At 40.5% G+C, this 24,965-nt stretch overlaps 1 protein-coding gene across 1 annotated transcript in view; it reads right to left on the bottom strand.

The window, feature by feature from the left end:
* Nucleotides 1–1,934: 1,934 nt before the first annotated feature.
* Nucleotides 1,935–24,965, bottom strand: part of dipk2ab (divergent protein kinase domain 2Ab) — a 48,632-nt gene continuing 25,601 nt past the window's right edge. Inside the window, exons 3-4 of the mRNA XM_057824711.1 lie at nt 15,425–15,728; nt 1,935–5,068 (exon numbers count right to left, since the gene is read on the bottom strand). Coding sequence (XP_057680694.1) covers nt 4,728–5,068; nt 15,425–15,728 — 645 coding nt within the window. The 3' untranslated portion in view covers nt 1,935–4,727. The remainder of the gene's footprint in view (nt 5,069–15,424; nt 15,729–24,965) is intronic.

Here is a 24,965-nt window from a genome sequence, read left to right as displayed (position 1 = left end):
AATACCTTTCGGGAGGTTTAAGAAGTCGGCAGTTTTGACCATTATGCAGGAATTTAGCCCTGTCCTACTGAATAAATGCATTTTTAATATTTCATATTCCATTTAGCACAAGACTTATTTGTCATGACCGTACAATTTATTTAGCAATTTGGGTAAAAGACTTAAAAACAATATCCTGTAGAAATATTGGAGAACAGAGATGACTACAATGATGACATTTTGCTGCTCTGTCACATTTTCCTTGTTCTGAATCTTCCTCCTCCATTGGGCTGAATTCTAAATCAGCTGAAATCTGCCAACGTCATCACCCAGATGGCGGCGCCAGAGTGCTTTAATAACAGTAGTTATAAGGCAGATTGAAAGACTCATTTCTCGTCATCTGCGCTTTGCCAAATTGTTGTAGTCGAATTGTTATAGTTCACATAATGATGCTATTTATGATTTTTTTATGGTGTCACAGGCACTTTAACTGAATAGCAACCGCAAGAATACTCTCTACTGCCATACTCTATTGAGGTCAATTCAGTAGTCAGTTGGTATAAAAGCAAATAAATATCCTCTGAATCCAAGATAGCCAACCAACTGCCACCCTTGTCGAGTATAACCGGCTTATCCTGCCGGTTGTGCTTCTATGCCTGAAGAGCTACAGTGGTAAATCAAGACAAACACAGGGCAGATTTTCTTGCTGGAGAAATCAACATGGGTCCCAAGAAGGTTAGTGCAGGTGGTGTAAAAAGGAGACGCTTACCATTGAAATTAAGGAAATGATAGAAAAATATAGCCTGGAACTCCAGACTCACCGCTGTTTCAGCTATAGTCCGGGACCCAGCTCCTTATTGGCGTCTCGAGCCCGAACGAAATCGTCCGTGCAAACCGATTTATTTGCGTGACGTGTACTTAACGAGCAACGTCACTCTTGCGCGTCAGAAGTCGTCTCCACAACAACACAGATGGCGAACTGGAGAGCTGAGAATATGTTCCTATCTGCGGTAAATTCAGTTTTAAATTACCAAAAACACATTGAGTCGCTAAAACCAACAGTCTCGTGCTAGCCATGTTGAATAAACTTCTCCATTCTCCTTGAATGTTTACGTCCTCGCGCTAGAGTTTCTTGCCGCTTTACCAATGTCATGTCCGCCTGTCGCTGATTGGTCCACTCCGCTGTCTGTTTGCTGTGGCTTGCTCTGCCCTGGAAATTTGATCCGCTGAACAGTCGCCAGACTCAATAGCTGGAACAGCGGTAAGTCTGGAGTTCCAGGCTAAGAAAAAATATGAGCATGGTGTGCACATCAGTGAATTTGCTTGACAATACGGCCGGAGAATGTCTACAATCAAGGACGACTCTCATTATTATTATCGTAACGTTGACAGGGAAGTCGCCAGCTTTGTAAGGTTTTTAACCTTTTTTTTCAGATCTTGTGCAACAGAAGACTGGTACTGTACGCTGTAGCAGACGCAAACAATAGGAAAAAAGTGAAAATTTCCCACTCTTCCACACCTGTCCACGCGTTCAGGAACAGCATGCAAAATACAACTGCCACATAAGAACCCAATTTGTATTTGTAATTTATTTGTTTTGCTATGTGTAATTGCTATTTGTAATTGTACCAGCAGTATCCATTAAGGATTCAGCGTAGATTCTGGGGCTGTGAAACAAATTATAATGTATTCTTATTGGAAAATACCACTGGACACATGACCATTTCGACTTACAAACCAGGTCCTGGAACGAATTGAATTCGTATGTAGAGCTACCACTATATTTTGTTCCACTTCTAGTGCTAATATACACTAGACTATGAGTAAACCTGCAGCTAAAAGCGACTCAATGGGGTCATTTTAGCAGCTCTATTTGCTTTCCACGCACTCAGCAAACTTTCGGTTTCAAATTACTTTTTTTTTTTTTGCTTTTCCAAGCATTCTTGCCACCCGAGTCTTAATGTTTAAAATTACCGTGGCTGCGTCTCAAAATGGCCTCATGTTTATTTAAACCTCAAGGGCAGCAGCGGGGGTACATCTATGGTGTTTTCCAACATCCAGCCAGCCGACCCTGGAGCCGTTCATCAGACCGAGCATTTTAAAGGCTTAGGGGATGTTGGAACAGCGTTTACCACACAGGGAGTGACGTCATGCGCTCCCCGCAAACCAGAGGGTGTGTTCAACAGAAGCAATTATAGGAAAGAAGAAGGGGAAAAAAAGTTTTTCTTTCTGTATTTGAGAAAGGCAGTGAAACAGAAAAGACCATATTCGACATAATGGTCGTTAGAGGTTTAAAATTGCCAGATCTTTGTTTAAAAAAACATTAAAACGATGAACAATTTCTAAGTCACATCACCGCAAAAAACACTTTTGAAAATGTTGGTCTCTCTTTTTTTCGTATTAGCAAAACCTGGCAATTGAACAAGTTGTTTGATATCCAATGACTGTATATCATTTGAGTTTGCACTGGGGGAAAAAAATATTAACAGAATTTCTGAGTTGCTATTAAAATGTTCCACACAGTCTGGTTTAAAGAAACTTGAGCGTAGACAACAAGAGGCGCTGGGCCAAAAAGAGCCCATGGATGTGAAAGATCAAAACAGGAGGAGGAGGAAGGAAACCGGCCAACATCTGACTCAGTGGATCCAATTTTAGTGTGAAGTGCCGCCAAAATGCTCCTACTGGAAATGTGGAAATAATAAAATAACACTCAAGACAGAAGCAAGAAGAGCATGAACACAAGTGTGTATTTCTATATATAGATATATATATTTATATATATCTTCTTTTATTTCAATAATTAAACCCACTAAAAGTTGTAAGTACAACTTTTGAATGAAAGGCACAGGAACAATCAGACAACGCTGATATAATAATACTCCAAAGGAAATGGACAGTACAAAAGTGGACAGTCACACACGTATAAACTCCTCTGAAGGGATGTCACTTTTCCAGGACGAGGGGAACGAATCGGACACAACAAATAGGCATGATCAAAAAGCTAGGAGCCAAACTATTGTTTTTTTCCCTCTACTTGTATTGCTTTTCCAAAACGGTCACGGGTGACGCAGTCTAGAAAGTTGACGTGTGTTGACCACGCTACGCGACACTCCGCTGGGCATGTCTGAATCACGACATCGAGAAGGTTGACAAACACGATATACTGGGCGGCAACGTGTCCAAAATACTGTTTCCGAGACCTTTCCTTTTACAGTGAAGGAAGAGTCTCAAAATCGAACGATTTGACGTCAGAATGGTAAAACTAAACTTGCTGTGATTCCATAAATAGTGGAATTTAATCTACTGAGATGGGGTAATAGTATTGTCAAAACAAATTTTAAAAAAATGGGAAAATGACTCGAGAAGAAACTGCGGGAAATTTGTAAAATTCTATTTGAGACAACTGAGAAACTGCTCAGGAAAATAAAGGTATGTCACTCATAGGAACATAAAAATTGACAAACACAAGTCGGTTTGCTGGAACTCAAGTCAAAAGAAAAAAAAATGCTTTAAAGTGAATTCAGAGATATGTTTGAAGAAAATTGCTCTTACAGTAATAGTAATAATAACCTGACTCTATATTTAGTGCTCCCTCAGGAGGTGCTGCTGTTTGCTGTTTTGTTGTTGCGTTGGTTAGCAACTTGGTTTAAATGGGCTCTGCAGTTGACTACCATTTGCCTGAAAGTTCCATATTTTGGAACTGAGGTAATAATAGTTTAATTTGTCCATTTATTCCAAGTGGATGACAGGCCTGTCTTCTAGAAGTATGGGCACTATTTGCAGAAACGGTTGGGGAAAAAAACCACATCCTCAGATAATGTGTATCTATGAGTTTTATATCCTACAGTTGGAGTGAAGGAACACGTTTTGCACTGTATTTAACTTTACCTTCAACCTCTTTGGTTTTATCATCGCAGCTTGTCCAGTTCTCACCTCTCTCTTCCTATGTGGGCTTTTGTTATTCTCACTGGTTCCTATTAACAAAATGTGGAAGAGGGAGAAAAAGATGATTGCCACAACAATGACAGACCCTGCAAACGATTCGATTGATTGGAGCAGCAGACTTTTAAGACTCATCCAAGCTTTCACAAGGGCCGACTCCTCAGTTCCACCTGACAACGGGAGATTCATGCTACCTCTGCATTCCTTGCAGCATGCTACGGGGGGGGGGGGGGGGGGGGGAGAAAAAAAAATCAGTGGTGCGGCAAAAATGTAAATGCGCCGATCCACCTAAATCTACCCATGAAAGAAAGGGAGGATAAAAAAGGCTAGATCCCGAGGGCAAACTTTCATAGGTGTTCGATTCAATGTTGTCATGAAACACGATGATGAAATGAGGCGGCAAGACGAGGGATGCGTGTGTTCGTATGGTGTCGGTGGGGGTTGGGGTCAGTGCCGCTTGGTCGCACATGTTGCATTAGCCTGCGAGCAAAGTGTCGCTCAGAGTCTGCCTCCTTCCTTTAAAGATGGCGCAACTATCCGAGAAGGTTGCTAGGATTCCTATCGTGCTCTCGCCTTCCTGATTCCGAGCAGAAACTCGTTAGTGGCCGACTCCTGTTTTCGGGCAGCAGCAAATTCAGTCAGTCAGTCAACAAAACTGAAAGTTCTTCCTAACACAGGAATTTGGGACGCTTTCCTGCTTCTGTGCAAAGGAGAGCTAATGACATCAAGGATCTCAAGAGTTTGGAGCATTTCAGAAGTCCGGGATCCAGTCTCTCGGCGCGTCGGGCTGACGCTAACTCCATTAATTACCTGGCGGGCGAGGAGGCGGCCGATAGCCGTGTGAGGTACTCTCGCAGTTCCTTTGCTGCCTGGAAGCGGCCGTAGCGCTTCTTGGGCTTGGTGCATTCGTCCAGCAGGGCCTCCAGCTGGCCGTCTTTGGCTATGTGGGCGGGTGGATCGTGGAGGAGGCCCCCGGTGGTTCCCCGCCATGTGGCGTAGCGCGACAGCAGGTTCTGGCACACGGCGTAGTAGTTGTGGTCCACGGTGACCCGGGAGCACAGGGAGTCCTTGGAGAAAGAAAGGCAGGCCTCTCGGTCGCACTCCTCAAAGCGGCTCTCGTACCACACGTCGTAGTTCTCGGGCTTGTCTGCAGGGGGAGATACAGAGACAAGTTACTATAAAAGACACTCCCAATAACCACGTTAAAAAGAAATAATAACATTTTTATCCTAGCTTGTAATCATTTTATTTGTGTTGCTTGGGTCCAAACTAAATTAAAAAGTGCCACTAATAAGGTAAAAGTTTGGTTTTGCTAAAATAAGGAAGAAAATGTGCATATACAGTGAACCCTCGTTTTACATGGTTAATGGGGACCAGAACGCGCCGTGATAATATATGTATATACTGTATATATTCTAATAAATAGTTTTTAAGCACTTCAAATGTAATACTTATAATAAGTTTTAAACATGTTACTGTCAAACCAAATTATTTTTAAACATGAATAATGTAGAAAAATGCTTGTCTTTTGTGAATGCTTTATTGAGTGCGTCCCCTCAAATCCACTCACGCTGCTCATTTACACACAATGAGTTGCCACAGCAAGTGTTTAACAAGCTAAGCGAAAAATTGACACACGTGGCGCCATGAAGTTTCAGCTTCCAAGCTTCTCTGGCAAGATCAACATTAACGCCTGTCAATCATCGTTAACCTTAACAAGCAACTCCAGTTCACTGCCTGACCAAGAAAAGCAGCAGGAGGGGGAGAGAGAATACGTGATCCGAACAACTCTATAAAATGCTTTATTTATTTTTGTAATTGAGGAAAAAAAAAGCCGCGATGGACTGAGGGCGCGAAGTAGCGTGGGATCACTGTATATACAGTATATATAAAAGCATTAAAAAGTAGAGCTCGACCAATTATGGGCGCCGATATTTGGAAATTTGACATATATCGGTATCTGCCTTTTTTCCAATCCAACCGGCCGATATGAAAAAAAAAAACAATTTAAAACTTATTTCGGCGCTGATGCAGCCGCGCCTCTCTCTCCTGCATGCCGTCTCCTGCACTAGTTAGTATTCACTCTGTCCTGATTGGTTAAATGGTAATAGTAAATAGAGTTACACTTGTATTGCGCCTTTCCAACTTTTTAAGGCCCTCAAAGCACTTCACACGATATGCTCATCTACCTACTGGTGACACAGCACAAGGAGCAAGGTTTAGTATCTTTCTCAAGGATACTTAGACGAGGTCATCAGGGCTTTCTTTTCGGTAGAAAATTTTCAGAGCTATTTATTTAACCTTTTATTCAACTTTATATGAGATGTTTAGGAGTCTAGGAAATTTGGGCAGAACTATTATTTTCTATTTGTGTGATTCAATCAACATTTTTCAGGCATTTCAATGTTCAGTGTTTGCAATATTATTCTTTTTTTTTTCTCCCCAACACCAGTTTACTCTTTTATTGCAAATCAATATCAGCTCCAAAAATCGGTTATCAGCCCCTCTAACTACTAGTAATCGGTGTTGGTCCTGAAAACCCATAGTGGTCAATCTCTATTAGAAAGTACATCAGTAAAGATAAGGCAAGGCAGTGTTAAAAAAAAAAAAAAAAAAACAACAACAACAAAAAATAAAAACTTTTTCGGGAACAAAAGTGTTTTTATATATCAATGCGAACCTGGGAACAAAATATGTGTTACACAGTATCCTCAAACCAAGGAGCAGGTTATTGGTTAACACATTTGGATTGTTCCACAGATCATTTTTAAAGCCTTTACTCAGTTTATGATTCAGATTTTTCGTCAATTTCAGTTTAACATAAAAAGTCACTATAAATTTCATGCGTCACATATAAGGAGCTTTAATGGCAAATGAATCCAGGTCGGATTCAGATGTCAAATTAAAGCAACAATTTAGCAGACACGAAGTTGCGTTTAAGAAGCTATTGCGTGACGTCAAAACTTTCATCTGGCTTAAGACAGAACAATTAATCGAAAGTACATTTAAATACAGGTAAGCTCACACAAACATCTGTGCTCTACTGAGGATTATAGTTAAATGTGTGTTGTATCAGTGTGTTGCTTGCCAAAGGTCCTGTTCAAAACTTTAAATTATTAACAACAAGGCTACATACCTTAATTTGCTATCAGGTTTAGGAATGCAGCTACCGATTATTTTAGTAGTCGATTAATCTATCAACTTGTTAGTTAAAATAATTGAGTAATTGGGTTAGAAACATTTAATGCGTTGCAGTGTTTCTTCAAACTATTTAGAATCGCACTTTCAAAATTTCAAAATAAATTTGAATACCTGATCCTAGTCTCTAGCTTAAAAGCTAGAAAATGTTAACTTTTTTACTATGCTCTTAAAATATTCGTTAAAAAACATATTCCTACAAAAAGTCCGCTAGCTCAATTAAAGGCTATGAAATGCTAACTTTTTTTTTAAACAATGCTCTTAACAAATCTTTCAAACACATATTCACATATTCCCACAAAAACTGCTAAATACACCTATAAACTAAATTACAAATGCATAAAAAAAAATCTTAGCTCAAACAAAAACGTATTTATGTTGGTTTAACAGGGAGCAGCAGGAATCAGCCATGTTAAATGAGTTATTTAATACTCACTGTTGCCAATAGAAGGCAGTGTATCCATCCAAATCAATAAAACTAAATGCAAACACTTTCAAAACAAACCATTACAACGCCACTCTAAACGAATACCCGAAGAAGCAAAATTTGATTCAAAGCTTTTTTCCTAATCGAATTACTCAAGTTAATCGATTAATCGTTGCAGCACTAATCGGGTTACATTGTGCAGGTATGGTAGCAAAGTAAGAATTTTGAATCACGATTGTCCCATAATGGTGTCAGCTTAAAATGTCAAGACAAATTTTCTAAATTTAATATTTTAATACATAAAACATTGTATTATAAAACATTAAGACATTATTTCTGCCTTGAAAGTACGTAAAATGTGCTGTATACAGCGTCTCAAAAATGTGATGTACAACCCAAGTGTTATTGAGATCTGATGCAATTTGTCATAGTATTTAAATATAACCCGCTCCGAAACTTAATCACTGTCCAATTTAGTCCGCTGAGTTTGTAATTTGTTATGTAGGATTGCATTTTGTTAAAATTATGCGTTCTCAGAGGACTGTTGTACAAAAAATGCAATTAACTGTTCAACTAGACTTTCAGATTTTTTTAATCGATGATAAAAAAAAAAAAATAGAGCAGAGAGGGCCAAGGTATAAGCTTTCCACTCTCCAAAGAGACAAAACAGGAAATATATTTCATCCCACGCAACCAAACAACTCATCTAACCTTTTCATTTGGCACAAATGCACCATACTCAAGATTTATCAAGTAAATAAAGATTCTTTCTCGAGCTTGTTTCTTACTGCTTTTCACTCAAGGGGCGACTGATGCTGGGAAGGAGGGAGCCAAGAAAATAAACTGGAATGATGGGGGGGTTGTGTGGGTGAGGGAACACACCAGAGGATGCAAACGCATTCTCAGGGCATCGGTGTTAATTCACTTCTCCTTTGGCTCATCACAGCAACTCAATCAAACCATCAAGTGCTGCCCTGCGAGCAAAAAGGAGTCCACGTGCACACACGCCCCCAAAATAGGAGGGGCGCTTCAACATCAATCAGTGAGGTTGATTAAGATAGATTTGCCCACATGTGAGTGCAACACACACACTTTGAGATATAGATGTGTGCTCATGCACCGAAGTGAAGTGACAGCAATTAATGTTTCTGCACTGCGTCTTGCCACTGATTGACAGGCGGCACCGAGAGCGTGCCATTCTTCTGGCCACAATTACATACACTTAAAGCACTACGACAGACTATGAAAAAGGGAAGCAGACGAAAAGCTTTTTCTCAAGGACGAAGCTGAGCTAAGCAAAAACATTAAAAAAAAAAAAAAATGGGAAGGCAGACTTTTGAACGGAAAGCAAAAGAAGCTCATCATTTTCTTTTGTTAATCCTACATTGTGGGGCACAGAGTGTGACGAAACTGAGTCCCAAAATGAGAGAAAATCATTTTCAGTTGAAATGAACTGGAGAACATGAGGTATGTGCATGGTAGGTCACCTTGTCCCAGTTATTTCACAACAACCCTCTCATGAAAAAGTACATCGTTTATATGAGAACATCTTGTCACTGGGGTGGTCACCCAAAAAGGTACCGTTTGGGCACCCTTCGACATTTACAGCTTGATTACCATGGTGGAGAATAACCATTTGACGATATGGTGATACAACAACAGTGCTCCAGACTGTGACAAAATGGTTGCATTTTGCCACTAAAATTAGAGCAAGTACGAGAATTGTTTTCCATCTATGCGCGACCACTAACATTGCAGGTTTTTTTGTTGTTGTTTTTTTTTGCTGACGATGGATGTAACATGTAATGTAACGGGATAAGGGAAAATAAAACAGAAGAAAAAGAAGGTGGAGATGGGCGATGTGTTGAGCGGGTTATATAGTCATGGACGAAATTATTGGCACCCCTGGAATTTTTCCTGAAAATACAGCATTTCTCACAGAAATTAATGCAATTACTAGGGGTGCACAATATCCATTTTTGGAAACCGATACCGATATCGATAACTTCCTGCTTCTCAATGGTGTTATACTTGTATAGCGCTTTTCCACCTGTGGTAGAGTAGTTGTCCCCCAACCCAGAGGTTGTGGGTTCGATTATCTGCCCTGATGAACTCGCCTAAGTATCCTTGAGCAAGATACTGAACCCCACATTGCTCAGGCCAATACCGATACGATAACCGATAATAAATATATAATTTTTTTTAATGTATATTCATCTGAGTTTTTGAACACCTGTTGGTCAAACATACTAGTGGTTGATTCAGCATAGATTTGCCTTTGACCGTACCAGAATTTTCATGATGACATAAACCTTATTATAACGAACAAAACAAAGACAAGAACAGTTTTGATTTCAAATAAAGTGCCCATATTATTTTTTTCAAATAAAAACAATTTAAGTCAATCACAATCAATGAGCACTGATCCAAAACAAACATAGCCAACAGGTATTGGGCTTTGTCAGCAGATAAAACATTTGGTGAGGCAAACATTTGCTAATTGCCATAGTAAGGTTTATAACTCAGTGAAGAAAAAATGCGGCCTCTAGAACAGTAACAAAACTGCATACTGGCAAAACAGGAGTGGAAACAAACGCACACATCCCAATCCACCAACACCATGCCAAAAATATTATTGATAGGCCCGATAATATATAATGTTATCGGATTTATTGGGATGACGTCATAATTCCTATTATCGGACCGATAATTATCGTGCATCTCTAGCAATTACAAATGTTTTCAGTACGAATGTGTTCATTTCATGGATGTGCATTGGAAAAACACAGAAAAGCAGAAGAGAAAAGCCAAAATGGACACAATTTTACACAGGATGCAAAAAACGGGCTGGACAAAATGATTGGCACCCTCAACTCAATATTTGGTTGCGCATCCTTTAGAAGAAACAGACAGAAACTGGCACTAAGTGCCTTGACAGTGTACAAGGAGTCATGAAATATGGAGATTATCAAAATGTTTTGGGCCTGTCATGGGTGTTCCGACAGGACATTGACCCAAAACATACCTCATATAGAACCAAGAAATGGTTGGAGACCAGTGCCCAGTGTCAGAAAGAAGAATGAGGCCTACAAAGAAAAGGACACAGTGACTATAGTCAACATGGTGGAGGGCCAATAATGTTTTGGGGTTGTTTTGCTGTCTGGCACTGGGTGCCTTGACATTGTGTAAGGAGTCATGAAATATGGAAACTAGAGGTGTGCAAAATTTCCGATTCTTAGATTATTCGCGATTCGGCCGTGGAAGATTCGAGAACGATTCACAAACATCCAAATTCCGATTATTGAAATATGCCAAGTAAAGCGGAAGTACAACACACTCAGCGCGCCGCGCGGACTTCGGGACGGAACGGAGCGGGAGTAGCTAAACATTATGCTTCTCATTAACCGGCCCCTCGGGTAATGCCAACGCTCAACTCACGGCTCTAGCTCAACTCATGCCACGAGATAAAAAACACACAACAACATACCTGACTGCTGCCGAAAAGCTGCTACAAGTACAGCTAAGCTACATAATGTTACGGTAGATATCATTTATATAGGACTAGATGGATTATAGACTCGGTAGCGGTAGCAGCACATCTGCAAAAAGCTAGATGCGGGCGTTACTAAACGGCCGCCATCTTAAAGCAGTAAACTTCCCTGCAATGCTGTTGTAGCGAACCTTCCAAGCAAACCTAATTAACTTTTTATCTAAAATACTCCTAAATCGGTAAAATATTGACTTGAATCTATCTTTAAAATAGTTTTAAAACTTTCACATGTCAAAAGTAGACAAAAGGGAAATTATGGAATAACGGGAGCAATTTTAACAACTTTAACGGTTGATTCACAACATTAAATTAATTGAATGTAGTTTAAAGCTGCTGATACAGAATGGGGACTGGAGTTTTTTTTATTTAATGTTATTTTTGTATATTTGTTTACTGAGAGTATTTTTGAACAATTTTGGAACTAATGTACAAAACTTTATTTTATAAAAAAAAAAAAAAAAAAAAAAAAAAAAAAAAAAAAAAAGGAGGGGGGTGCATCAATAATCGTTTTATAATCGAATCGGAGCCTCTGAATCGTAATCGTAATCGAATCGTTAGGTGCCCAAAGATTCCCAGCTCTAATGGAAACTATCAAAATGTTTTGCGTCGGAATGTAGGGTGTTGTGTCAGAAAACTGGGTCTGCATCAGAGGTCATGGGTGTTCCAACAGGACAATGAACCAAAACATTCCTCAAATGGCACCAAGAAATGGTTGGAGACAGAGGAGGACTCTGAGGTGGCCATTGATGAATCCCGATCTAAATCATATTGAACACTATGGACCTATCTCAAAATTGCTATGCAAAAAGGCACCCTTCAAATCTGAGAGACCTGGAACAGTTCGCAAAAGAATAGTGGTCCAAAATTCCATCTGAGAGGTGCACGAAACATGTTGATGGTTACAGGAAGCGATTGCTTTGTTATTTCTTCTCAAGGATGCGCAACCAAATATTGAGTTGAGGGTGCCAACAAATTTGTCCAGCCATTTTTATGTATTCTGTGTAAAATGGTGTATATTTTGGCTTTTCTCTTCAGCTCTTTTGTGTTTTCCAATGCATATCCAAGAAATAAACACATTCATGCTGAAAACATTTGTAATTGCATTAATATCCGTGAGAAATGCTGTATTTTCTGGAAAAATTCCAGGGGTGCCAATAATTTCGTCCATGACTGTAATTGGGGTAGCGGGAAAACTTGACAGCACTTGCAAACAATGGCGAAAAGGACAATAAATGACTATTTTTTTTTCAACAAACCCGCCGGCACTGTTTGAGCTGAAAGTCAACACACGGGGAGCGATGAGACTGCAGCGGCAAGCTACAGCGACAGGCATCGCCCTCTGCTTGTGCGTCATCGCTAGTCTCTGATTAGCTATGAATTTGGAGGGCATATTAAAATTTCCAGTGTTTTCTGAGCGCCAAAAATTTTCCATACAGCTGCTTTTTTATTTATGTCCCAGATATCATGCCGAGAGGAATCATAAAGAATGTGCTGGCCGCACTCTGCTAAAATGATACGCTCCTACATGTTGACAAAGTGTGTCGCGTCAATTTCCTGTCTAGCCAGTATCCTCGCAGGTGATCTGTCGATCAATAAAATCCATTGCTGATTGGTTGTAGTGCTAGGTGACAGTGACAGAAAAAGAACAAAATTCCCTGTTAACCCAATTTCTAAGCAGTATACTGGTTGATGTCAAATCTGATAGAGAATGAAACTTGTAGCTTTATGCATTAATTATGAAAGTATCTATCGGCTAAACAGTAAATATTAGAGGAAAATTTTAAGTTAGGGGCCACTGTGCTCCTTGTAAAAAATGTTACTAATAGATGTCCAATCCGTTTGAAGTGGGAGGGTGGTGGCTCCTTTGCTGCCATCCTTCCAACCTCAAACAGATTGGACACCTACAGCTGTCAGTGACAGCCAATGCCAGGCAATTTTGGGGCATTTCATGTCATTTCCTGTTGATTTTCGGTCACTTTTGTTTCATTTATTTGATGTCAAATAATTATTTCTTTGTGTGGGATTTTTTAACCCACTGAATAAATGCACTTGTTTTGAAGGTAGGATTTTTCCTCTTTTTTTCCATTAAGGTCCCATATTATTTGAATTTTAAAAAATTATTAGAAGCTAAAAAACACATCTTAACCAGGGGTGCCAATAATTATAGAGGGCACTTTATATGTCAGTATTCTAGATCTAGAAAATCCTCAAGCATAGAATTTCGTTTATGCTTTTAAGCATTACAATGGTTGCTACGGCTTGACTCATAAGTTATTCACACCAGGTATTTCTGTGGTGGTGTCTCAAATATTAATCTTAATGACTTTCAAACAAACACTCTAATCTGAGTGCTTCAGTTTAAAGAAAAAAGAAACGGAAGTCTTGAGCTACCCATTTTTCAGAAATATTATTTCCAACTGTGTCATCAATAACTTCCTCATAACTGATCTTTCACTCAATGTTTATAGTGCTTTCCTGATTGGGGTTGGGGTTGACGTGAGATGTAATTGTTCCCTTGGAAAAAGAACGGGAGAGATACTTCTTTTTAGCAACTGCTGTCCTGACTCAGTTGTTGGCTTGCATATGATTTTTTTTAAAATGAGGGCTTCACCACTTTATTTAAAACATTTTAAAGACTGCCAAAACCAGAACATTGTGTTGACGGTAAGCTGCAATATTAAAATGACCATACTTTTCCAAAGCAAGTCGTAATATTATTTATTTACCATCTGATTAACGATAATACATGATAATACTATGCCTTAAGGAAAACATGCCTCGGTTGTTTAAAAATAGGCTGACCAACGATACGTTGAAATGCATTTGTTGGTCCAATTTTTTTTTGTAAATTATTTACAGACCAGCTAGGCTCCCGGTCCAAAGACTCTATTTTAAAATCACTCATTGAAATATGTAGCATTCCATTAAAACCTAATCAATAGACGCACATGCAAATGCGCCTAAGGTTTCTCAATAGCCTTTGAACTCTAGTGTCTAAAACCATCACAATTAGTTAACCTCCATGACAAGAAATGGTATCCATTGCAGTAATGGACTGTGTAAAACATGCTTGATCCAAGACGTTTGATTTACAAATCAATTCGCCTCACTTAAAATGATGAGACTCAATCACCAGTCACTTTCGCCCTTGAACACTAATTGCGCGACACTGAATTGTCAGCTTGTAGGGGGTTAGTGTGAATGTCCTACGGCCGCTCTGCATGTGCTTGTGACCTTGTAATACTGATTACTGACATTGTCACCCACGCTTCCTCCACGCTGAGCCACGACACTTGGCGCGTGCACAAACCGATCCGGGCGCGCCGAAACAAAGGAGGTCCCATAAACATTCTTGACGAGCTGGCCCGGGTAAGCAGCTTGAGTTGTCAAGCTCTCCGTGTCTGCCAGACAGAGAGTGTCTACAGGCAGGATTGAGTTTTAAAGCGAGTAAAAGACACAGCGGGACACTGGAGAACTTGCAGCTATCGGCTATAAAAACATAACAAATACACTGACAACGGGGGGGGTTGGTGGTGTAGCATCTTGCTAGAGTTGATCATCAGGATGAATTCATCAAATGAATTCTCTTTTATCTGTAACGGTATGTGTAATGTAAGTGGACGTACGCTCACGAAAACAAAACCCAGACAACATTTTTATCGGTCATGGGTAGCGCCTTAGCATCTCGCGACACAACAGTCCATCACTTTAATAGGATTTCTGGATACAGGGACAAATCAAAAAGAGGTGACTGGATGGTCGTCCCGCTCAGTGAAGTAGCCCCAGGAAGGCAGACCGAGGGGTAGGGATCTGTCATGCAGTACGTGTGATGTATAGCGCCGTCCTTGTTATGAGGTTTATTTCAAGAACGTGGGGGGAGTGGAGGAAGACAGCTCGTTATCGGTACCATCGTTGCTTTGATGGGAATGAGCATGTTGAGGGCAGAAGAAGTGCTACTGGATGAGGATATTCTTAGAAAAGGTTTGGACGAAGCAGCAGCTCCTCCCTGGAGACTTCCCAGAACAGCGTTGGCCTCCAAGACTACACTTAATAGGTCGCATGTACAGCAGCGTGTAGTGTTTTGCATAGCACGCGCAAAAAGCTTTGGTATGTGTTTGATTGATGAGCTTTTTTTGGGATGGATTTTCTTTCTAAAGCACCGAAGCAAAGTCGATTATTATTAGTTGTAGTTAATATTGGCTGACAATTTCATCATTTTAGTGTAAATTCTTAATGCGTTGATATTCCATGTGTTCTCAAGGGAAGAATTGCCATGGCAACTGAGAAAATAGATGGCCAGAGAGTGTACAGGTTATGATTTCACTCACTCTGCTTGATCAGTCGCTTGTCAGCCACGAGAACGTTCTCAGCGTCGACGACGATGACCTTTCCGTCTCGGGGGCCGACTGCAAAGTTGTCGAAGCTGACATCCAGCAGGTAGAGGGCGAACTCGAAGTCGTTGTTGGTCAGCTGCTCGGCGATGTCCATCAGCTGCCGCGCCAGGTCCACACGCTTCTCCCAAGGAGCATTGTAGTAGCTCCACAGCTCTTCGCCAACGTAGTTGACGGCCACCACGCGCCCACACGCCCCAAGGTACTTGGCGAATGGCCAACCTTCATCTGATGGAAAGCTCTGAGAAACACAAACATCAGAGGGAAGAACAAACTTGAGTCAAACTGACAATTATAAAGAAGTCGACTGTGCAAAGACAGCTCGAAAATAGAAAAGCCAATTTGCCCAACATGCTAAGTTTCTCTTTGTCGGAAAATACTTGTTTAACTTGCGATATAAACTGGATTTTCCTAACAAAGAAAGAAAGCGAATAATCCCAGACATCAAACACAAAGTTGCCGTGCAGCCTTGGGTAACATTTGATACGGCGGCGTAAGCACAAGAGTTGAAAATCTGCCAAAAGGAGCGCATGAAACCAAGCCAGCGGTGGCTACAGCGGATTAAATCTAATAGAAAAAGAACCAGCTTGCAGTGAAGCCCTAAAGCAACAATCCTATATCCGCCGCATGCCATTCCAGAAAAACGATTATTTGCGGCAGCCGAAGGTTTTAGGTAGTTATCGTTCTGATTTTAACCAACTGCATGATGTTGGTTAACTCTGTTAACGCAGCTTGGACTGGCAAACGAGACGTCAGTCTATTGCAGGGTGAGTGCGATAATAATTACAAGGCAGTATCGCCAGAGGGGCGTGGCATCCCCCACAATTGAAATGTGATTTATCCAACTAACTGAAAAAGAACTAGCAAACAAGCATGTATAAGTCGTTCCCAATGTAAAACTAGCAGTAGCAGTTTTCTCTAATACCCCCACTATATCCATGGGAACCTATCAAGAAAGGAACAAGTTGATGCAAATGTATTTACAAGAAAATGTTACAGTGCAACAACATGTCAGGTGTCTAAGAATTCCATTGCATTGCTTTTAGGAAAAAGTTGTTAAATTGTATTTTTGCAATAAAAAAAGGCACATTGTCTGAGTGTATCCAATGTACCGGATGAGAGGCTTAACAACGGGCTGCAACTTCCTATGTAACAAATACCACAAAAGCTGGTGTTCCTGGCAAGGCAGCCACCACACAGTGACAGAGAGGAGGGGAGGGAACTCGTGTTTCCGAGTCTTGAAACCCGATAGCGTTGGTGAAATGTCAAGGAACACAGCACGTCACTCCTGGCAAGGTGTGAACTACTCCTGACCGCTGTGTCGCACAGTCACTGGAGGAAACTTGATGCTCAGCTGGCTTACGCCTGCAAAGAGGCTTTTGCATATGCATGGAAACCTCTCTTTAAATATGAATGAAATACAAATTATTTAAACGTATATGCTTATTCTCACGGATTGCTGCACATTGACGCATAGAAAACGTAATGCACGTAAGGGGATATGACAAAAAAAAAATACTGTGGTTGAACAGAGGGTGATACAGTGCTACAATGTTGAAGCTGTCAAAGAAGTTTTTTTCCTGGTGTATCCAAACCATTCCACCAGCACTGGATGGCAACATTTTTGCAACCAAATTCAATGTTGTGCCACCACTTTGCTCTAGAGTAATCACTTGAAAGAAAGTGGGATAAAATTTCATTTCCTTTAACCCCAGAATAAAGTGCCTCCCTCAAACACTTCCAATTGTTTCGAAAGCTTGCCACGCTCACAGAATTCTTCCAGGCTTAGCCCTCTGAACTGCTCCATGTGTTTTATTGGTTTAAAATTATTGTCCGATAATGTCTTGTGTTTCAAGTACAATTTTCATGTAAACTGACACTAGAGCATGGCAGTAAACCGAAAACTTACCGGTACCGAAATTCTTCACGATGACTGACGTAATTTGGACCATGTCGGTAAATTCGGTAATTTAATAAAACAAGAAAATATAGTCTTTTCATCCCGCTTTGACTCTGTGTTGTTCGGCTATGTTCATTCCCTTTAAGAAAGAAGTCAGTGTGCTTACGTATGGAGTCACCTGGTTATCAGGAAGCCAAACAAACAGAAGCCCGTAGGCTAACGCTAGCGGCTAACACTACAAGCAAACGTGATGGAGTGTGGCTTAAGGGAGGTTCGCCAAACTTTCACCTGACATTAAGTAGACCCTTGGCGGCATCCAGATGGTCTTTCACCCGCTGTCCTCCCTTGCTCTCACGATTTCCGGAGAGGGTGCTTTCAGTATTTTCTACTGGTAACCAGACCACAGGCTTAGCCGCTAGCTGTTAACGCTACAAATGAACGTGATGGAGTCGGATAGCGGCTGTAACCTTGTCGAAACGGCTGAACTTAATGAGTGGATTGGGCACGGACTGCATCTAGCAATTAGTATGTCGCGTTATTGTGTATCTCTGTGTGTGATTTCTCTGATAGCTTTTGTGATGGTAAAGGATTCAGCGTAACGTACAATCAAACAGTGAAAATTATAATATGACCGTTTAATGGCCCCAGCTATTTTTCTGTATGTGTTTAATTCTGTGTCATTACTGCCATCATAAAATCTTAAATGTTTCATTTGCAGAAGATCAATATAGCTTTAATGAGTGTTTGTCTGTGTGGGGGTTCATGTGTGCTTGCATGTATTAAAAAATGCACTGGGGAGAAAAAAAAACCTGAAACTTTCAAGTAAACACTCATGTTGAGAAATTATGTCGCAGCAGCCATTAACAATAACCTGTGTTTTTGAAGAGTAGTTTTCAAGCTGTAAGTCATTTGTGTTACAATGACATGTTTGCACAGGCATATTGATTTTGACAATGTACATTGTTCAAGCCATACAAGCTGTTATAAATGTTCATACTTGAATTCTTATTGCTTACAACAAATTTTTATATACTCAATGTTTAGACTGTATGTACAATTATTAAATATATTAAATTAAAAGCTGGTAAATAAATCGAGAAATGGTTAATCTGTATTTAATGCATTGATTCAGATTTTCAAATTATATAACAGTCCGCTTGGGGGAATAATTGTAATTTATCGTTATTGAAGTAAATCTGCTCAATTTACCGTGATACGTGCTTAAGGCCATATCGCCCAGCCCTAAATGACACTATGGGGTCTTTGTTTTACAATGTTTCAAGGTAAAGAATAACATGCAATTCACTGTTTTGTACAGGGAAGATGAAGAAGAGGACGCCACAGGCTTAGCCGCTAGCGGTTAACGCTACAAATGAACGTGATGGAGTCGCCTAGCGGCTCTAACCTTGTCGAAACGGCTGAACTTAAAGAGTGGATTGGGCACTGACTGCATCTAGCAATTAGTATGTCGCGTTATTGTCCATCTCTGTCTGTGTGTGATTTCTCTGATAGCTTTTGTGATGGTAAAGCATTCAGCATAAAGTACAATCCAACAGTGTTTGACACCATGGGGTCTTTGTTTTACAATGTTTCAAGGTAAAGAATAACATGCAATTCACTGTTTTGTACAGGGAGGATGAACAAGTGGACATGACAAAGGAAAACATGTTACACTTACGGTTTTACACTTGACATTTTGCAATAATGGTTTGATACAAATAGATACAGGCAAATGATTGACAAATTCGGATGATATAACCTCTCTAGAAATGGGACTGTGTCATAAATCAAAAAGTCCTTGTACCAAAAAAAAAAAAAGCCACACAGTCCTTGTACCAAAAAAAAAAAAAGCCACACAAGCAAACAGACAAAATGAAACTTTACACGCCAATACCCCAAAGTTGTGTGTTTCAAATTGAAATCGAAAGGGCGACCTTGTAGCAGTGAGGCAGCAGTGCTAACCACTCTTTCAACATTGACTGAGCTGTAATTTACCAAGTGAACTGAGGAGAAACAAAAGTGTCATTCCAGTTAGAGCCACAGAAATAATACAACAAGGCGAATGTATTCTCACAGAAACCTTACCCAAAAAAATGGACTACCGAATGTACAAATGACAAATTTTTTTTCGAAACATATCCTAGATAAACCTAGTGATGTCTGTTTTGTGATGTAAATGTAAACCATACGCCCGGTATTTTGTTATATTAGTGTGACTAAAATAGATGCACGACCACAAGGAGAGGACAGGGATAAGTTGCAAGCTGCGCGGCCTGAACTGAAACATTTCCCAGAGGTATCCCAATCAATTGGGGCACAGACAAAATTCTGTCCAGAAAGCACAAGAGGCTTCAAGCCGCCTGTCACTTTGCTTGGGCACGTCATCCTGTCTTGGCAAGGACTCATTGCCAATTCCGCCCTTACTTTTGGATTAATAGCCTCTCTCAACAACTTTCTGCATTTGTAATATTGGCAGAAAGGGGAATGTGAAGGATATTTCAGTACAAGCTTAAGTGTCCACTGCTTTGTTATGGCCTGGACACAACTGACAATTTAGAGAGATGCCAGAGGAATTTAGGATTAGGGACCAAAGAGGCTATATAGCTAAAGTGGCTTTCTAAACCTACAAAGTGGGTATAGCGAGATTAGATTGAAGCCGGATCATTCGATGGTACATCCCTATTAGGCCCGCTTCCCTTTGACCCAAATTCAAACCTTGGATTGCTCCGTGTTGATGAAATTTTAAGCAGCTCTCTGCCATGTTGACAAAACTTAGCCTGTCCAATGTATTGGCTAAATCGGCTTTGTAAAAACGCCATCCTCTCCACTCGTAGCCCCCGTAACCAGGTTGGGAGAATAAGAATCTGGAGGAAGCTGGATGAAGGGAAGTAAACTAGCATTGACCTGCCCTCTTTTGTTGTCAGGTTATGCAAGTAGAGTGCCGGAAGCTGGGTGTGGATGTATGAAGGGTGTTGGGGGTAGGGAAAGGATGATTAACCTCAGGCTACTTTCAGAACTACTGTCAGTATCAGTTTTGAAAAGATCTCCGTTCATTTCAGGGCCCACATCTACGCTTCTTCACATAGATACTGCTCATTCAAACGCGCTGACGTCTCTCAGTGTGCTTCGTCAATTACAGAGATCTTCACAACTCGTATGTGAGTGCCATTTTCAATGAGCTGCCTATATTTACTTCTGAAAAGCAATCGGGCTGAAGGCGATGAGTACCGACCGCCGGCGTACATGAAAGACTCAAAACTTCCTATTGCCGAGCTTGATAAATACACCGCATGTCCCACCAATCATTCTCTCTCAACGCTCTTTAAACGGTTACTCCGCAAAAGCCATTACCGTTTGCAATGAGGCGTTGAGAAGAGGGTGGGCTGGGGGGGTTAAAATGAATTGGATACACTATTATCAGAACAGAATTGGGAAGTTTTCTGTGAGTGTGTGGTGCATACAGGTGGTAAATTTTACCATTTCTCTCCTGGTGACGCAGTGCATTTTAAATATGCTCAGACTGCAATACAGGTTGCGACACATCCCAAGTACTTTTGAGAAGCCAAACCATAGACTTCACTATCAGTTGACAAGACAGCTCCGACAGACATTGCGCCACGGCTTCCCGTAGGGGGCTGGGCCAGGCAGAGCGACACACGCTGCATATTAATGCCCCAATTAGGTGGAAACAGGACGAAAGTTTTTGTGCATATGAGCGGGCAAGAATGTCTCAAGAGTTATTTGGTCAAGGATTCAAGGTAATTATTATATAAAATAGCACCATGCATGCACTTTAAAACGTGAAAAAAATTAGATGAATGGAAAATATTAGCGTAACTTTAGCTTGAAATATTTACGTAAAATGAATGATAAGTGCCTGTTTAAGGGGTTGTTTTTTTTTGCTTTTAACCAAGAATCTAGAATAGGGGTAGCTAACTCCGGTCCTCGAGGGCCCCTATCCAGCTTGTTTTCCATGTCTCCCTCCTTTAAAACACCTGAATCAAATGATCAGTTCATCAGTAAGCTCTGCAGGAGCCTGATAACGATCCTGATTATTTAAATCAGGTGTGTTGGAGGAGGGAGACATGGAAAACAAGCTGGATAGGGGCCACCGAGGACCGGAGTTGGCTACCCCTGATCTAGACTGTTTTAAGTTTATAGCTGTAGAAATCACAGGATTTAGCGTAACTTTACATTCAAATAATCAGGTAATTTTCGGCCAACTGCCCGTTTTTAGGCAAAAAATTTGTAATTTAGACATTTCTGCGTCCATACAACAACAAAATTAGTTTTTTACGTGTTTTATTCCATGTAACATTTCAATCTAAAAATGATGACGGCTAAATAGCCAGCAAGACATGCTGAGGCAATAGTGACACTGGAATTCAACCTAAATATGTTGTGATTGTACATAGAAAAATGCAAAATTAGCTTTTGTTGTGTAAAATCAAAATGATTCTGCACGCTTTCTTCAAGTAATAAGTTTCTGATGTGAAAATTGAGGGATTTATTAGCTGTTGAAAAAAGTCAAAATTGCACCAAATAAAAAAATTTTAAGTCGCTATTTCGGGCAAAAACTTTTTTGTTAAATATTGCTATTGATCCTGAAAATATAGGTGATTATCTCTGCATTTGACAATTTTTGTGCATCTAGCGTAAATCTGAGAATTTTATAGCCATTTTATGTTTTGTTATACTTATACAAAAGAATAACTAATCAGGATTTTATAAGGGAACAACTTTGAATTTTTTGAAGCCGCTGCTCATGGAGACTGATTTGCCTCAAGGAGGCGCCTGTTTTGGTTTTAGGTCGCGAGCGGCTTTGGTTTTGAAAATATTTGAATTTTAAGTTTTGGAAAATAGGCCACTTACAGAGCCGCCCCGTTTCACTGATGGTGAAGTCTATGGCCAAACTTCCTTGCCAGTTGAAAACGGTCTGCTAAATCTGGGCACATTGGATCAAAAAATTAATTTGAAAGTGTAGTTTGTTACATATATATTTGTATAAAATGGATATTTTTACATAAGGGTTAAATATTTGTAAAAAATGCATATTTTTACATAAGGGTTAAATTATTTCAATGTTGTCGCATTTCAAGCTAATCAAAGAAATATCGTTGCGCAATGCCCACTTTTGATGGTTAGGCGGAAAAAACAATGGTAGCAACAAACACGCAAGAATTTCATTTTTCTTTCAAGTTTTTGTGCCTTGGGCTGTATCTAAAAGTCAAACGAGAAGAAGGGCACAAATATAGGAAACAACATTTCTTACAGGCCCATTGCGAAGAACATCTAATCACAAGGCTACATCCAAGTGCAATATCATTGTTACAGATTACACCATAAATACATCTGATCTGGGGTTGTCCTGATCCGATATTTGGATCGGATCGACTGCCGATATGCGCAAAAAAATGCGCATTGGTATCGGATCGGCCTACATGGAAAAATTCCGATCCATACTCCCGATCCATTTTTTTTGGGTCTCGTACGGGTTTTCCAGTTCACCGATTTATATAATCCATTCCAGTTTTTGCTTCGGTTTCCCAAAAATCCAGTCTGCATTTTACGGCACCCTTTCAGCACACTAGCATTACAGTCTCCCAATTTATCTCTTTTGCATCTCCTACATTATGACTGCAATGTAAATTTACAGTTAATTGGTAAAAATTCACCTGAGCATCTTGAAGTGCTTGTCTTTGTCCCAAAAAATTCTCCCCATCATGCTGGGACTGCATCCAGGGCAAACAGCTGAAGGGAGTGTGTAGAATAGATGGAGCAACAAAGTGTGGAGAAGATTGGGGAGTAGAAGCCATTTTTGGTTTAAAATAGTATTATTTGCACTGATTTTTTTAAAGCCTTGGTACAGTTGTTCAAGAGCAGAGAAGTGATGCAGAGTTAATAGTTTATTTTCCACTGAGGTTGTGTGTTTTGCTTTTTTAAGACTGTTTACAATATTATTTGCACGTTTTACTGACTATGCCGTTTCTGTTTGTTATTTATGTTTATCACTGAATAAACAGGACACTTTCTTGTTACCAACCATTGTGTGTTATTCAAACTCACCTAATTCAGCTGGCTAGTTGTTATCAAGAGTACCAAAACCCTTTTCAACATGAGTCTGACAACTAACTAAGGAGGCTAGATAACTTTAAACTTTAATACACGCTCAGATCAGCCGGTATCGGCCAGTATCAGTATCAGATTGGAAGTGCAAAACAATATCGGTATCGGATTGGATTGGAAGTGCAAAAACCTGGATCGGGATATCCCTAATCTGATCTGCTTGTGACTATGGTCAGGAGTTGCATATTTCATTTTTTTTTTTTTTTTGACAAGGGAGTCAGCCAAATGCCCATTGTATGCACAGACTGATAAAACCCCCAAACATGTTAAACTCACTAAAGACCGGCCAAATTACCTGCAACAATGTCTTACTTAAATTGAAGCATTGTTAGAAAAGTACTGCGCCAAAGTGTCAAACACACACAGACACACAAACCTGAGTGTTCTTATTGCAGGTGACCTCACAGTGACTTCTAGGCTCAGCCCTTACTAAATCTAATGTAAAAGGTGGAGCCGATGCACAACAGCAGCATTGAGTGGAGATGTGTGTGTGCTTTCCGCTCTCCTTCCTTTAATACAACAGACACACTGGCGTCCTCCCGGGGCTAGGGGGGGATTGGAGTGGGCTGAAATGAAACGGGGCCACAGACAAATGGGCAGCCTCGGGAGGAGGAGGATGAAACGAATAGAACGAGCGGCACAGGGAACACACACCTGCGTCCTGACATCTGCTGACAAAGACGTGCCCTTCTACTGGACAACTTGGGGGAGGGCACAAGCGTGCATGCGGGACTTCGAAAGAGGCTCTTTGTGCGCATGTTTGTGTGTCTACGTGAAACTGTATCCCGCCGCATATGAATGAGAAAATGCAACGTGACCGGGGCTGATAACAACCTCTTTTCAGGGGCCCAGTAAACATCAGCGGCTCCCAAGATATTGCCTTGGCTACCCTGCAAGAACACTGGCCAATCAACTACACACACACATGCAAGTGGGCAAATAACTGTGGCGCAGAGCTGCATTTATACATGAAAGCCTTAAAAAATTTGGAAATAATGGGAAGAAAAACGCTTAGAAACAGTGGACACTTAAAGGAAATTAATAGTTAGCCACAGGAGTAGTTAGGGTGCGGTTTAAATTCTCAACATTTTGTGTCCTCAACTAAACCCAAACGTTTTTATGACAAGCAAGTCAAGACATGACTCTACAGGGGAGTCCCAAAGATCAAATGGCAATGCTGAGGAAGTGTGGAGGGCAGAAACATTTGTGTCAGACACAACAAGAGAACTTCCAGCCATTACTCAGTCGGTTTATCATAGAAGCTGGTTTTTGAGACAGAGTTAGATGTGCCTCTGTGAAGCTGGGACTTCTATGCAAGAGTCAGGAAGAGGAAGAAGGGGATACACATTTCTTATTCACCTTGTGCATATGCAGGATGTGCAGAGAGCCCCTTCTGGCATTTTGTGGGCAATTGAAGTCTCAAATCCTGTCTGGTAGCCCACAGCGAGCGCT

Source organism: Corythoichthys intestinalis, chromosome 20 (assembly GCF_030265065.1).
Source record: "Corythoichthys intestinalis isolate RoL2023-P3 chromosome 20, ASM3026506v1, whole genome shotgun sequence".
NCBI lineage: Eukaryota > Metazoa > Chordata > Actinopteri > Syngnathiformes > Syngnathidae > Corythoichthys > Corythoichthys intestinalis.
Note: the sequence above shows the minus strand (reverse complement) of the source record. Positions and strands in the feature narration are given on the sequence as shown.